At 41.2% G+C, this 15,557-nt stretch overlaps 1 protein-coding gene across 3 annotated transcripts in view; it reads right to left on the bottom strand.

Moving 5' to 3' along the window:
- DENND1B (DENN domain containing 1B) overlaps nt 1–15,557 on the bottom strand; it is a 253,889-nt gene that overhangs the window by 177,647 nt on the left and 60,685 nt on the right. For 2 of the 3 annotated variants that reach the window (XM_054037265.1, XM_054037262.1), the window contains exon 3: nt 1,265–1,308. In XM_054037265.1, coding sequence (XP_053893240.1) covers nt 1,265–1,308 — 44 coding nt within the window. Of the gene's footprint in view, nt 1–1,264; nt 1,309–4,847; nt 5,000–15,557 lie in introns of all 3 variants that reach the window. The other variant, XM_054037263.1, reaches the window with a different exon arrangement.

The following is a 15,557-nucleotide window of genomic DNA, read 5'->3' on the forward strand; positions in this document are numbered from 1 at the left end:
TCAACCTACTGATTAAATTCCAACTTGTCCTCATACTTCATTTCTAACCTCTTTTGAGTGAGTCCTTCCTAAAACTTCTGAATTTAAACCAGAAAAGGGACAATCATTCTTTCCTAAGAAAGGTATTATCAAAACTTGCAGGATATATGATTAAGAAGGTATGATGGTTACTTTGCTTATATTCCATTCATCCCTCACTTATAAGCTCCAGATCCTTGACTGGTGGTAATCTCCCAACCAGATAAAGACACAAATATAAAGTGTGAGCTAACTATTCCTTTAAATCCTGAACCATCTTCCTTCTGTCTTTACAGAATCTCGTGCTATTAATTTCAGACCGTTTCTCCAATTTATCAAAATCTACTGTGCAGATATTTCTAAGTATCTATTGTAGTGACACTATCAATGCTTGGTTGACTCAATATGGATATAAGAAAGAAATCAAAGAAAGGTGTTCTCTGTCATCAGAAACACTTCTTCTGTTAACTGTGTCTACATAAGCTCGTTTTATGCAAATAAAAAATGGTCTCAATAGAATAGATACATCTAAATTATAGCGAAATACTAAAAAACGGTTACAAATAAAAATATCTCCATCTAAGCAGAGTACCTAATTAATACACTTGCTATTAATGCTATCAAGTATGGACATAACCCTTTAGATACAGTGGACCTAAGTTTACCTTTGGGAATAATTCATAATAAGAAATTAGAGCTTCAGTGTTTGCATAATCAGCAGGTTTACCCCATTGTCCATTACTAGCATGTGCAAATCAATTGTCTTACAAAGCAAAATGCATAGTAATTTTATAAAGCAATAAAAAATGTTGAGCTATAAACTACTATGGCAACATTATTCATAAAGGGTCCAATATTAAAAGTAGATATCAAAATGTTTTTGTTTATTTACATATCTTTTATGAGACAAATTTTTGTCTCATTAAGATTAACTGTAAAGCTTTGTTGAGAAATGTACCTTATTTTCAACCCTAAACAACACAAAAAGAGAACTGCATAAAAAAACTCAAATACATTATATTTCATATAATAAAAAGAATGTGAAATCTATTAAAGGCACTACTATGGGTAAAATGCTTCGAAACTACTATTGCATATTCTTGTCACAAATGCATTCTAATTACCAATCCATCAGCTGAAGACTTGCTCACTGATATCATTAGCATCTGCCTTTCCATAGCTGAGTAGGAGAGCTTTTTTATTATTATTCTAACATTAAAAAAAAGTTCAATCTCATGTTTCCAACCTGGTCTCCGAAGTCCTCCGGGAACTTCCACAGTACCACCGGATCTGTAAATAATTGACAGACAGCATTAATCAGAGGCAAAGGAACAGAGTATTACAGTCAGAGTACATTAATATTAAAGAGAGGGTCAGCATAGCTTCAAGCTCTCTGGCAAGTGCAAAAATGTATCTCAAAACTGAGGAAGATACTGGATTATTAATAATATTCTTTTATTTCATATTTATGAAACTGCAAGTCTATTTTTACGTAACAATAGTAGGTTACGATGTATTGAGATATTTTCAGATTTAAATATTCTTTTTAACCTTTGAGTACTTCAACCTTTTTTTAAGGAGTAAATCCAATATTCAAAATTCTATTTCAGTTACGGCATCAAGTGAAAAGAGCCTTTTTTCCAGCCACTGCAGGTAAGATGGCAAGATGATAACTGATTAAATGGGGCAATAACTAAAATCTACCTACAACGCATAAGTTATTTGTAAACACACTATACATGAATACAAAAATGGCCATTATTTTCAGAGATTCTTGTTTATCCATTTTCCTTTCAGACTCATATAATGCCATTTAAGCTACAGATTAGAAAACTGATTGTTATGTACTTATGAAGTGTAAGCATCATAACTTAACTTTGAGCAAAAGTCAAAACAGGACCACATACCTCCTTTTATTTTGGAGCATTTAGCCCCTTTTAATAAAATGCAATATTTCTTTCGTTTCTTATATCCATTATTCCAAACTGTTTCACAAATATTAATTAACCCTTAAAATGCCCCTATAAGGTAGGTCTGGCAAGTATTATCACAATTTTACAGATGGGGAAACTGAGACACTGATGTTTTATCACAGGTCGTGGAGTAAATCAACATCAGAATAGTAATAAATCGCCAGAACCAGATGGTATTCACCCAAGAGTACTGATGGAACTCAAATGTGAAATTGCAGAAATACTGACTGTAGTCTGTAACCTATCATTTAAATCAGCTTCTGTACCAGATGACTGGAGGATAGCTAATGTGACGCCAATTTTTTAAAAGGGCTCCAGAGGTGATCCCGGCAAGTACAGGCCAGTAAGCCTGACTTCAGTACCAGGCAAACGGGTTGAAACTATAGTAAAGAACAAAACTGTCAGACATATAGATAAACATAATTTTTTGAGGAAGAGTCAACATGGTTTTTGTAAAGGGAAATCATGCCTCACCAATCTGCTAGAATTCTTTGGGGGGCGGGTGTCAACAAGCGGGATCCAGTGCATATAGTGGACTTAGATTTTCAGAAAGCCTTTGACAAGGTCCCTCACCAAAGGCACTTAAGCAAAGTAAGCTGTCATGGCTAAGAGGGAAGGGCCTCTCTTGGACTGGTAACTAGTTAAAAGATAAGAAACAAAGAGTAAGAATAAATGGTCAGTTTTCAGAATGGAGAAAGATAAATAGTGGTGTCCCCCAGGTGTCTGTATTGGGACCAGTCCTATTCAAAATATTCATAAATGATCTTGAAAAAGGGGTAAACAGTGAGGTGGCAAAATTTGCAGATAATACAAAACTACCCAAGATAGTTAAGTCCCAGGCAGACTGCGAAGAGCTACAAAAGAATCTCTCAAAACTGGGCAACTGGGCAACAAAATGGCAGATGAAATTCCATGTTGATAAATTCAAAGTAATGCACACTGGAAAACATAATCCCAACTATACATATAAATTGATGGGGTCTAAATTAGCTGTTACCACTTAAGAAAGAGATCTTGGAGTCACTGTGGATAGTTCTCTAAAAACATCCACTCAATGTGCAGCAGCAGTCAAAAAAAACAAACAGAATGTTGGGAATCATTAAGAAAGGGATAGATAATAAGACAGAAAATATCATACTGCTTTTGTATAAATCAGGTGTCGGCAACGTTGGCAATCGGCTCACCAGGGTAAGCACCCTGGCGGGCCGGGCCAGTTTTATTTACCTGCTGACGCGGCAGGTTTGGCCGATCGCGGCCCCCACTGGCCGCGGTTCGCCGTCCCAGGCCAATGGGGGCAGCGAGAAGCCGCGGCCAGCACATCGCTTGCCAGCACCGCTTCTCACCGCTCGTATTTCTAGTAGGGATAAGGAGGTGCTGGTTCCGTTATACAAGGCACTGGTGAGACCTCATTTGGAGTACTGTGTGCAGTTCTGGTCTCCCATGTTTAAAAAGGATGAATTCAAACTGGAACGGGTACAGAGAAGGGCCACTAGGATGATCCGAGGAATGGAAAACCTGTCGTATGAAAGGAGACTCGAGGAGCTCGATTTGTTTACCTTAACTAAAAGAAGGCTGAGGGGGGATATGATTGCTCTCTTTAAATATATCAGAGGGATAAATGCCAGGGAGGGAGAGGAATTATTTCAGCTCAGTACTAATGTGGACACGAGAACAAATGGATATAAACTGGCCATCGGGAAGTTTAGGCTTGAAATTAGACAAAGGTTTCTAACCATCAGAGGGGTGAAGTTCTGGAACAGCCTTCCGAGGGAAACAGTGGGGGCGAAAGACCTCTCTGGCTTTAAGATTAAGCTTGATAAGTTTATGGAGGGGATGGTTTGATGGGATAACGTGATTTTAGTCAATAGATCAATAACGTCCCATGGCTGGTAATTAGTAACAATGGTCAATGATGGGATATTAAAAGTTACTACAGAGAACTTTTTTCCGGAGGGTCTGGCTGGAGAATCTTGCTCGCATGCTCAGGGTTCAGCTGATAGCCATATTTGGGTTCCGGAAGGAATTTTCCTCCAGGATAGATTGGCAGAGGCCCTGGAGGTTTTTCGCCTTCCTCTGCAGCATGGGGCAGGGGTCGCTTGCTAGAGGATTCTCTGCGACTTGAAGTCTTTAAATCATAATTTGGGGACATCAACAGCTGAGTCAAGGGAGAGAATTATTCCAGGAGTGGGTGGGTCAGCTTTTGTGGCCTGCATCATGCGGGAGGTCAGACTAGATGATCATAATGGTCCCTTCTGACCTTAAAGTCTATGAGTCTATGAGCCGCGTGCCAACATTGCCGACCCCTGGTATAAATCCATGTTAGGCCCACATCTTGAATACTGTGTACAGATGTGGTCACCCCATCTCAAAAAAGATATGTTGGAATGGGAAAAGGTTCAGAAAAGGGCAACAAAAATTATTAGGGGTATGGAACAGCTTCCATAAATGGAGAGATTAAGACTGGGACTTTTCAGCTTGGAAAAGAGATGACTAAGGAGAGATATGATTGAGGTCTATAAAATCATGACTGATGTGGAGAAAGTAAATAAGGAAGTGTTATTTACTCCTTCTCATAACACAAGAACCAGGGGACACCAAAGGAAATTAATAGGCAGCGGGTTTAAAACAAACAAAAGGAAGTATTTCTTCACACAACGCACAGTCAACCTATGGAACTCCTGCCAGAGGATGTTGTGAAGGCCAAGACTATAACAGGGTTCAAAAAATAACCAGATAAATTCATGGAGGATAGGTCCATCAATGACTATTAGTCAGGATGGGCAATAATGGTGTCCCTAGCTTCTGTTTGCCAGAAGCTGGGAATGGGCGACAGGGGATGGATCACTTGATGATTACCTGTTCTGTTCATTCCCTCTGGAGCACCTGGCATTGGCCACTGTCAGAAGACAGGAAACTGGGATAGATGGACCTTTCATCTAACCCAGTATGGCCGTTCTTATGTTCTTGGATAAGAATCAAGTTTCCAAGTCTCATTCCCACACTCCAACCTAGGGATAGAAAAATCTTTCAGATGTCTACTAGACCAGGAGCTAAAGGCCTAATTACCAGAGGCAAATACATCAGATGGGGAAGCCCAAGAGTAAAATCCTGGGGAAATGCCCAGATGAGAAGTCCAGCGCCCCTGCTCCCCCTAGCTACTGAGATTCCTACCTGCACAAAGGCTAAGATTATTGGAACAGCTCAGCCTCTGGCTAGCTGTGTCTGATAAATCTGAAGCCCCACACCCTTCACTGGCTGAAAGGGGAAAAATAATTTTCCTTTTTTTTTTCCTCATTCTCCTGCCAGAAGCTATTGACTTTTAATGAGTTTGAGAGGGTGTGTCGACGCTGCTCTACTCCTCCTCAAGCCTGCTGGTTGTTGTGAGTAGAGAGTTGTGAATGACTTCACGAAACTCACTATTAAATCTAACCCTAATCAAGTCCTCTTTTATTCACTTGTCCAAGAACATTTAGGTCACACATTTTTGTTCATGTGAACATTTGGGAAGAGTTATTATTCATCTGAATACAGCTATTCATAAGTGAGTTTGCATATTTGCACTGGAAGTGCTGGCCCTCCTGCTCATGTACCCAATATGTACTATTGTGTATGTTCGGAAGCAAGAATGTTAGGAGGCGGGTAGGAAACAAGAGAGAGAGAATGTTATTTTGTCACTGAGCATAAGTACAATAAGGAAAGAGTAGAGGGAGCAGGGGATGGGATACTCCTGAAAGATCCCTTGCCTGCAGCCATTTGACACCTGTGGCAGCTTCAGAACATCTAGCAAGGTATCTGTGGTGTTGGCAGATACTAACACAAGGATGGAGGGGTTAATGTCCAGGAACAATTGTTCCTCTCCATGCTGCATGGCCCACATATATTTATTGAAATTTACTGAAACAACTATAAGCAATCAGAGTGCTCCTGGTAAACTGAGTAGTCTGGCTTTATAATTACTATTACAAGTATCCATCCACATTTAAACAATAATGAACATCCTCACCTATCAACCTAACCCCATGAAAAAGATGTACTTTGCAGTGAATCTGTGCTGTAGTGAACCAAGCTGACGGGGAAGCAAAATTCCAATAAGGGGACCTCAGACCCCAGTAGAAGATTCCTCCTGTTTAAATAGAGGGTGCTCCAGTTCAAGCACATCTGCTGTTTCCACCTTAGGCTGTTTCATTCTTAAGCCATCTAGCGGTTTAAAGGTCAAAACAGACAATTTCAGTTCCACCCAGGAGCTCACAGTTGCATTCTATACAGGTTCTTATACTATGCTCATCACTGTAATATCGTAGTGCCTTCCAGCAGAGCATTAGCGATGGGACTAATATCTGAAACATGTGGCTTCTTCTCTCATCCTCTCCCCAGGGTTAGAATTGTGTGTGCCGTGGAGTATTTTTTTTTTTTGGTAGGGTGTTTTAATATGTATGTTAGTATGTGTTTATGTTAGAGAAGCAATGTTGAAGTACCTTGCACTCCGAGCAGAAGATGGTGAGGTTTCTGAGTGTCCACATCAGTCAACCAATGGAGCTCCTGTAGCACTGGGGCTATGTGTTACTGGTGCTATGTGCTACTGGCATAGGGTTGCCAGGCGTCCGGTTTTTGCTCGGAACACTAGGTCGAAAAGGGACCGGGGTTGCTCTGGTCAGCACCGCTGACCAGGCCATTAAAAGTTCGGTTGGCGGGACACTGGGACTAAGGCAGATTCTCTGCCTGCCCTGGTTCCACACGGCTCCCAGAAGTGGCAACATATCCCAGCAGCCCCTAGGCACAGGGGGCAGGGAGGCTCCACGCACTGGCCCCACCCCGAGCGCCAGCTCCCCAGTTCCCATTGGCCAGGAACCACAGCCAATGCGAGCTGCGGGGGTGACGCCTGCAGGCACTGGCAGCGCACACCATGCAGAGCCGCCTGGCCATGCCTCCGCCTAGGGGCCGGATATGCCGGCTGCTTCCAAGAGCAGTGCGGAGCCAGGGCAGGCAGGGAGCCTGCCTTAGCCTCACTGTGCCGCCTAAGATAAGCGCCACCTGGCCAGAGCCCACACCCCCACCTGCACCGCAACCCTCTGCCCCAGGTCAGAACCCCCTCCTGCACCCAAACTCCCTCCCAGAGCCTGCACCCCACACCCCTCTCCCACACTCCAACCCCCTGCCCCAGCCCTGAGCCCCCTCCCCTACCCCAAACCCCTCATCCATGGCCCTATCCCAGAACCCACACCCCCAGCTAGAGCCTGCACCCCGCCCCACACCCCAACCTTCTCCCCCAGCTCTGGGTCTGCTCCCACACTCCAATCCCTTTGGTCACAGCCCGGAGCCCCCTCCTGCACCCCAAATCCCTCATCCCCAGCCCCACCCCAAAGCCCGCACTCCCAGCCAGAGCCCTCACCACCTCCCACACCCCAATCCCCTACCCCAGCCCAGAACCCCTCCCACACCCTGAACCCCTTCTTTCTGGCCCCACCCCAGAGCCCACACCCCCAGCTGGAGCTCTCACCACTCCCTCACCCCAGCCCCTTGCCCCAGCCCAGTGAAAGTGAGTGAGGCTGGGGGAGAGTAGGCGACAGAGGGAGGGGGCTGGAGTGAGTGGGGGCTGGGCTTCAGATAAGGGGTGGGGCCTCATGGAAGGGGCGGGGAAGGGATGTTTGGTTTTGTGCAATTAGAAAGCTGGCAACCCTATACTGGCATATATGCTTAACAAGTGGTCCCCTGCATTTTACACCTTCAGTTTCTGAGTTGCACTTACCAGTAACAGACAGAAAAAAAAATATTCAGCCCTGGCTGTTCCTTGAGCATTCAGCAGCACCCTCAGATCCAAAAGAACGAAGCACCTACATTACAAATCACAGCTGCTCCTGCTGAGTCTGGGGTGGCAATGTAGTTTTAGCTACTTCTTCCAGTTGTTTCCTTAGTCTACCATCATCTAGGTCAGGGGTAGGCTACCTATGGTACACGTGCCATAGGTGGCACACAAGCTGATTTTCAGTGGCACTCATACTGCCCGGGTCCTGGCCAACAGTCCCGGGGTCTCCACTGCTAGTCTGGGGTACTGGACGCCGGCCCCCTGCCAGCTGGGGTTCCATCTGCTGGCCCCACTCAGCCCGCTGCCAGCCCCGGGTCCTGGCCACTGGTCCGGGGGCTCTGAGGCTGGCCTGGGGTCCTGGCCGCCGGCCTGGGGCTCTGTAGCCACCCCCAGCTGTGGCTCACTGGCCCCAGCCTGGGGCAGTGAGAAGTGCAGACAGGGGAAAGCGGGGGCACAGCTCAGCACCCCTACCTTAAAAATTGTTCCAGTGCCACTGTGCTGGGATATTTTTAAGTCCTGATTTGCTGCTTACATCACTATCACGCTACATGGAACAGCGCACTGCATTTGACGTTGAGATTAGAATGTACGTGCAAGAACAGGAATCAGAATTTTCTGACAGATTTAAAGATTTCCAGCGATTTGGCCCAATGCTTTCTTTTCTAATTAAACCTGAAAAGTTCAACAAAAGCAACTTGGATTTGTTTGTATTTCAGTGGATGGGGGTTGAAGTTTTTGAAATGCAGCTCATTCAGTTGAAAAGCTCAGAATTGTGGGCATCAAAGTTTGGAGATCTGTGGAGTACACTTGAAGCTAGGGTGACCAGATGTCCCGATTTTATAGGGACAGTCCCGATTTTTGGGTCTTTTTCTTATATTGGATCCTATTACCCCCCAACCCCTGTCCCGATTTTTCATACTTGCTGTCTGGTCACCCTACTTGAAGCTACCAAGGGAGATCATGAGGCCTCCATTCTGACCTGCTGGACATCCCTGCCAGTGAAATTTAACTGTTTGAAGAAAATTGCGTTTGCAATGCTTTCAGCATTTGATCCACATACCTGTGTGAAAAGGTATTTTCACACATGAAATGTGTCCTCTGTCCCTCTTGGAGCCGCTTAACAACTGATCCCTCAGAAGCCTGTGTGCAGCTTAAAGTATCCAAATACATGCCAGACATTGGAAAACTCAGCAAGGAAAAGCAAGGGCAAAGATCACACTAAACTGATAAGATCTGCATTTTAATTTAATTTTAAATTAAGCTTCTTAAACATTTTAAAAACCTTATTTAATTTACATACAACAATAGTTTAGTTATACAGACTTATAGAAAGAGACCGTCTAAAAACATTAAAATGTATTACTGGCACGCAAAACCTTAAATTAGAGTGAATAAATGAAGACTCAGTACACCACTTCTGAAAGGTTGCCGACCCCTGATCTAGGTATCACCTGGAGTAAGTCTCAGACAGAAAGCCTTGACCCACACGCATTGGGTCACCCATTCCACTGCGTCAGTAGGATAAGATGGAGTTGCAAAAATGGGTATTCTCAGAATACTCAAGACATTGCAGGCCAAGTGTCCTTAGCCCTTCTAGGGAACAGCAAAAGATTGTCTAGGTCTACTTATCTCATTTATCTATCTCCCTGAAGTACTCCCAACCTCTTCTTGTGTGATTCAGTATCTGAGTGATTTTTTTTTCAGGCACCATGGCTCTTTTCATAAAGGTTAAATAATCAATTCAGAGAACAGAAGCCATATCAGATAACTTAGGTGACCTATAACACAGACCAAATTCTGACTCTCACTACAAACAGTTCAATAACCCATAATACAGAGGATATGCAAATACTTTTAAGATATGCTAGAAATCATACACATTGGTTACTGCATTACTAAGCATTTACTATTAACTATTGTAAAACCTATTAATTTCAACAAAGAAATAGTTTATGTAAGCTTGTTTTTTCTGCACACTTCATGAGAAGTTAGTACCACATGTTCTACCATTTAAAATTATTTCCATTGTCAAATTTAGGCCCAGTTCCTTCAACCAGATGTCCTTATCTAGTTACAGAAACTGAGTGTAAAAGAACAATCTACCAGTGTTACATGCATCTTTGGTCCTTTCATTGCTTAAGAATGAAAAGGGCAATACTATCTCAGCAGAAGTTAAATAGAGTGATTTATTCTATATTTTATATATTGAACATTTTAATAACATTCCCGGTAATGCAAGAAAAAGTTAGGCTGGGCGGGAGGTTGGGGGAAGGTTGGTTTTTTTGAGTGGGGGGGATTTTGAGGTGAGGAGGTTGGTTGGTTGGTTTTATTTTTGCATTATAGAAAATCTGTAACTAGCACTATTAAAGATTTATTTCCCAATACTTTCCTTCTGTTAAACAATAAAGATTAATTTAATAAACTTTCTGAAATTAAATATGAAATATAGTATTTTATTCACACTATTGTTCTTATCAGACAAATATAACTATCAACCTTAAGACACATTTAAAAAAAAATGTAAGTACTGTTAATCTAGATAGAAATTTCCCGCAGTCGTAAAATTACTCTCTATTAAATAAAAACTTCATCCTGCCATATTCTAACTATAGTTAAATTATTATTCGGAAACTATTCTGTAAACTAGGAATTATGCAAAAAGCAGAATTTTTATTATTTATTAGCAGTTACTGTTTCTTAGTCACTAGAAGAATGAACCATACTCATGGACTTGAATGGCTTCCTGCAACAGTGCCCTATAGATAGTAAACTACAAGATAAATATCTCTAATACAAACTCCTTTGCGTTTCCATAGTACCTTAACCAATATAAATCCTACAACTACAGTTCAGTCCAGTGCAGGTACTCAATAGGGAATGGAAACAGTGACCAGATAAATGGCTTAGTAAAGGACTTTAAAAGGATGTGTTTGTTAAAGGAGCAGAACCGAGGGGGCGGGATTCAGGTTTCCTATGACTGGCATTGCAGGGAGTCAACCCCCTTCCCTTATAGCCCTCCTTAACCCTCATTCGTGGGCGGGGGTAGGCAGATGGTGAGGTCCTAGCCATGGGTTGGCTGGGGAACCTGGATGGAAAAAGAGGCAGGCTGGCAGAAATCCCCATATAGATATTGAATGATAAAAGTGTACAGGGCAGGTAACTCCATTATCTGTCAGGTAGTTCCAGACATGTAATAACAACGTTGAGGCCTGATTAAAACCATATCAAGTGTCTCCTGTCCTTTTTTTCGGTACAGCCAGACAAAAAGCCTTATGTGTCTGCCTCATTACATTATATTTATTTTATACCAGCTCTCTCTCATTTTCACCCTGCTTTATCATACTCTCTCTTTCAAGTTCCAACAACTGTAGTGAGCTACCATTATATGTACTGAAGTGTGATTTCTCTCTGGATATTATTTACTTATTTCAAGTTAAACAAATTAAAAAGACAAAAGACACACCTATCCTCCAGCTCTATGTACTCTGACAGATCTCTAAAACTATACAGTCCAATACAGCAATGGCAGGCCATTGGCCAATCCCTCCCAAAAACAAAACAGCCCATAAAAAAAAAAAAAATCCCCATCTTAATTCAAACAAAAGCATCCAACCCGACAAATAGGAAAAAAAAAAAAAACATGCCTCTCAATCTCCTCCAAATGTTCAGAAAGACCGCTTCGCAGAACTGTAGTTACTAATATTTATGTGGTTGTGTTCATCTGTTATTAATATTTTGATAGATGTAGTAAAGTTATCAAATAAGTATCTAAAAGAAAAATATCTATATTGCTTATGCCACAGAAAGAAAGTTCACTAGTTGTTTTTTTTTTTTCATTGTTTCACTGAAACCAACCAACACTACCCAAAAAAAGTCCACCCTACCCTTCTTTGGATTTTATTGTAATCATCTGAGTCTGTTTTTTTTGTTTGTTTGTTTGTTTTTAATAAAAGATTATGCTTGTTTCTGCTTTGGGGGTTAGACTCAAACTACATCTGACATATCTTTGTAGCAACTTCTCACAAGCGCTGCAGAAGAAGAAACAAAAGGGCACTGAATTTAAAAATAGAAAGAGAAAGAATAATCCGATTCTGCAACTTTATGCATTTTATCTTCAGATTCACAAAGACTGATTTTTCTTTTCCCCTGAGGATTACTTTCCAGATACTCCATCTGATCTAGCAATGTTAGGTCAATTTTATGCTGATTTTATGGGTGAGAAGATGGGAATTGCTAGCAGAAATAGCTGTTACCATAGTTGGCTGATGAACCATTGAGTGTCTCTGAGTTTCCTAGTTCTAACCAACCTGTCAGGCACACATGCCTTGCCTTAATTCTAAGTAAATGTGCTAGTGAGAAGAAACCCTAAATTAAATCTGTAAAGAGGCTTCTTTCCAAGTCTACTGAATCCATGGTACACATTTCTTACACAAGACCATGCTCAACATTGGGCCAAGAATACTTTACAATTAAAATCTTAAACATCTTATCAGGAAAACAATATTAAGTATTTGAAAATACCCCTCACATGTATCTAAGAAAAACCAAGTCTTATAAAGTGGTCTCTCAGTCTATATTACCTGATTTAATAAACTATAGCTACAAATATGCCTATACAGCAATTATTAGTCTCTTGTTTCTTCCTCAGCTGTGAACACCTAAAGCAACCATATTTTATTTTTAAAATACAAATAAATAAATAACCCAGCCATCTTATTTTAAAAAAATTAGATGGATCTTTACAACACTACAGCTCCTACAATCCTGCATGGAACAGATTCTAGATTCCAAAATTGAGTAGTAAACTGCTTACATTAAATCAAAATTTGTTAGATGAAAATATTGCTAGAATGCTATTTATTGTGTAGTGTAACTAGAGTAACTATGTATGTTGGGTTAAAAAAAATGCCACTCACACAGCTGATTGTCATGATCCAATTTTGACTAGAAAACCCTGCAGTAAAAATGCTTTGGCTAGTAAGAAAACATTTCATTTTAAACCTTACTAGACACATTAAGCTTACAGCTAGCTACAGTAATACAATTTGAAAATCTAGTTTGAGGGAAACAATAGTGTCTTGGAAAAGAAATTCTAAAGTCTAAATTATTAATGTAACTATCACTTTCACTTTGAAAATACAATACCATATAAGCTGTACTTAAAAATTCCTTTGCTGCTTGTGTCCAAGAAAAAAAAACTTCCTCCGAACAAACATATGTTCTACAACAAAGAGATGGGTGAGAACTACACCCAAAGCACACTTTAACAGATAGCTAATTTCTTCCTTACTTCCATAGCTAGGAGAAGTATTTAATGTGCCATGGAAACCTTAAAAATAATAAACTATAAAAAAAAATTGTCTAGAGCAATACCAAGAAACACAATAGTGCAATAAGTCAGAAAGTAACAATCTCTAGAAAAACTCAGTTAAGCGTCAATTATTCAAACATCTATGCACTTGCATAACTATATCACTTAATACATGATGTTTGCAGAAGAAGAGGCTTGAGCTTTATGTTAAAAGGAACTCAGTCAGGACGTCATTTCCTAAAAGTTGCTTAGTTAAAACTAGAAGCAGATAATGTTATAACATGATGAATATATGATCAACAAATTATTCTAAGTGTGTCCTTCAGAAGCTTCAAAATAGAGCTCTAAGTCTTTAAAAAAATGTATGGGTTTTTTTATTGTTTAATAAATGACAACAGTGTACTCAGTTATGTATGAGACATCAGTGTTGAATGCTCTCATGATTTTATAATGAGCAATGGGATTTGGGCATGAGAAGCAGCAATCCTTCATATAAATTTCAGAGTGCCAAGGGGAAACCTCCTCCGATTGGCTGCCTTCACCAGTTCCCTGCCTCCTGGTAAAAAAAACAGCCAATCAGACATGCTGCAGCATGCAAGTTGAGCTGTCCATGTCCCTTCAGGAGCTGAGAGAATTTCTGGATAGGGGAAGAGGGAGCAGCTGATACTATTTTCAGAGGAGAAGAGAGTAGAGGAGGAGGAGGAAAAAAGAACCTAACAGCTCAAGGCAGCTCCTGACCCTTGAGAATCATAGAATATTGGGATTGGAAGGGACCTCAGGAGGTCATCTAGTCCAACCCCTTGCTCAAAGCAGGACCAATCCCCAGACAGATTTTTACCCTGTCCCCTAAATGGCCCCCTCAAGGATTAAACTCACAACCCTGGGTTTAGCAGGCCAATGCTCAAACCACTGAGCTATCCCTCTCCTCCCCCCCCAAAAAAATGGTTCAGCTCCTCTCTGCTTCTCCTCCCTCTCTACGCTGAGACACTGTGCATGGAAAGGGGGAGGAGAGGACCCTTAATGGAACTGCTTCCCACATGAGGCTTTGGGGTGAAAGGAGGAGACTGTGAAATGAAGAAGAGACCCGGGAGCTCTTGGCCCCCCAGGCCTGGAAGTGGGGGTGAAATGCCTCTATGGCTATATTAGAAATGGAGGCATGCTGGGGGAAAAGAGGCAGCCAAGGGCTGGAGGAGGTGCAGAACTGATTGGGAGTCTGAGGGGGTACATAAATCATGTAGGGATGTGGGGGCCAAAAATTGCATCACCCATTATAAATGTGCAATAGTTGACAATGCTGTCATTATATATTTAAAATCTTATGTTTTGAGCCAAACTCATGATATTTTGGGATGCTCGTGCATGATCTTTGAACTTCTGGGGGTAGCAATTCCTAAACATAGAAAACAACAGTCTCTGTCTCAGGAGCCTAGAATCTCAACAGACAATGCAATGTGCACGAGGAGTCCCCAATGGATAATCCTATCTTCTAACATTTTTTCTTAAAAATTGATTATGTTAATGAGGGGGAAATGATAAAGTTCATGGCAAATGGTGAGGGTTAGTATTTGTGGGCTTGCAAAAGAAAGGGGTCTAAAGGATGAACTATAAAAGGAGGAGGCATCTAAAGCATGGAATAGACTTCTGTCACTTTCCATTTTATAAAGACACCCATTGGTGGGTAACAGAGTAGCTAAATCAGCTTTAAGTTTAAAAAAAAAACTTAGCAAATAAATGTTACAAGCCAAAACTGATAGAAATAATGGGTCCACAATGGATCCAGGACAGTCAGAGGTTTCCATAGAGTCATATTTCAGCCTTTACTTAAGCCATGTCTACTCTTAAAAGGTTTGCTGGTATAACAGCAAACTCTCATAGCATAGACACAGTTTATAACACCAAAAAAAAAAAAAAAAAAAGGATTTTTAACCAGAAAAACTAGTTCCTGCAGCAAAATAAGAATACCAGCAAAAATATTTTTGCTAGTATAATTGCATCTACACTAGGGCGTTAGCAGGCATAGCTTTGTTAGCAAAATATCACACCCTTAACCAAAATATCTATGCCAGCAAAATTTTAAATGTATCCAGGCCTTTAATCATCAGGATATTGGGTATCTGAAGCAAGCAGGAGAGCATCTCTAGCCTTTTTTCCTGACAAAGCGATAGTAGATGTTCTCTACATTTTCTCCCACACTGGCCTAATGAAAACAGGAGATTCCCAACGTCCCCATTCCCCTTCTCCAAAAGCACCTTTTCCCTCTCTTCCTATTTTGCATTATTCCCGTAGGTTCAAGCCTGGCTGCTTCAGTGGAAGGGAGAGGTAATGCATTCACCTAGCCAATAATTTGGCATTGGTGAATACATATTTTGAAAGTTGACTGTATTCGTTATGTCTTTATGGTAACACAGTATGTTTCCCTAGTACAGGTCATCTTAAACTATTACAGTAACTC

Source organism: Malaclemys terrapin, chromosome 8 (assembly GCF_027887155.1).
Source record: "Malaclemys terrapin pileata isolate rMalTer1 chromosome 8, rMalTer1.hap1, whole genome shotgun sequence".
NCBI lineage: Eukaryota > Metazoa > Chordata > Testudines > Emydidae > Malaclemys > Malaclemys terrapin.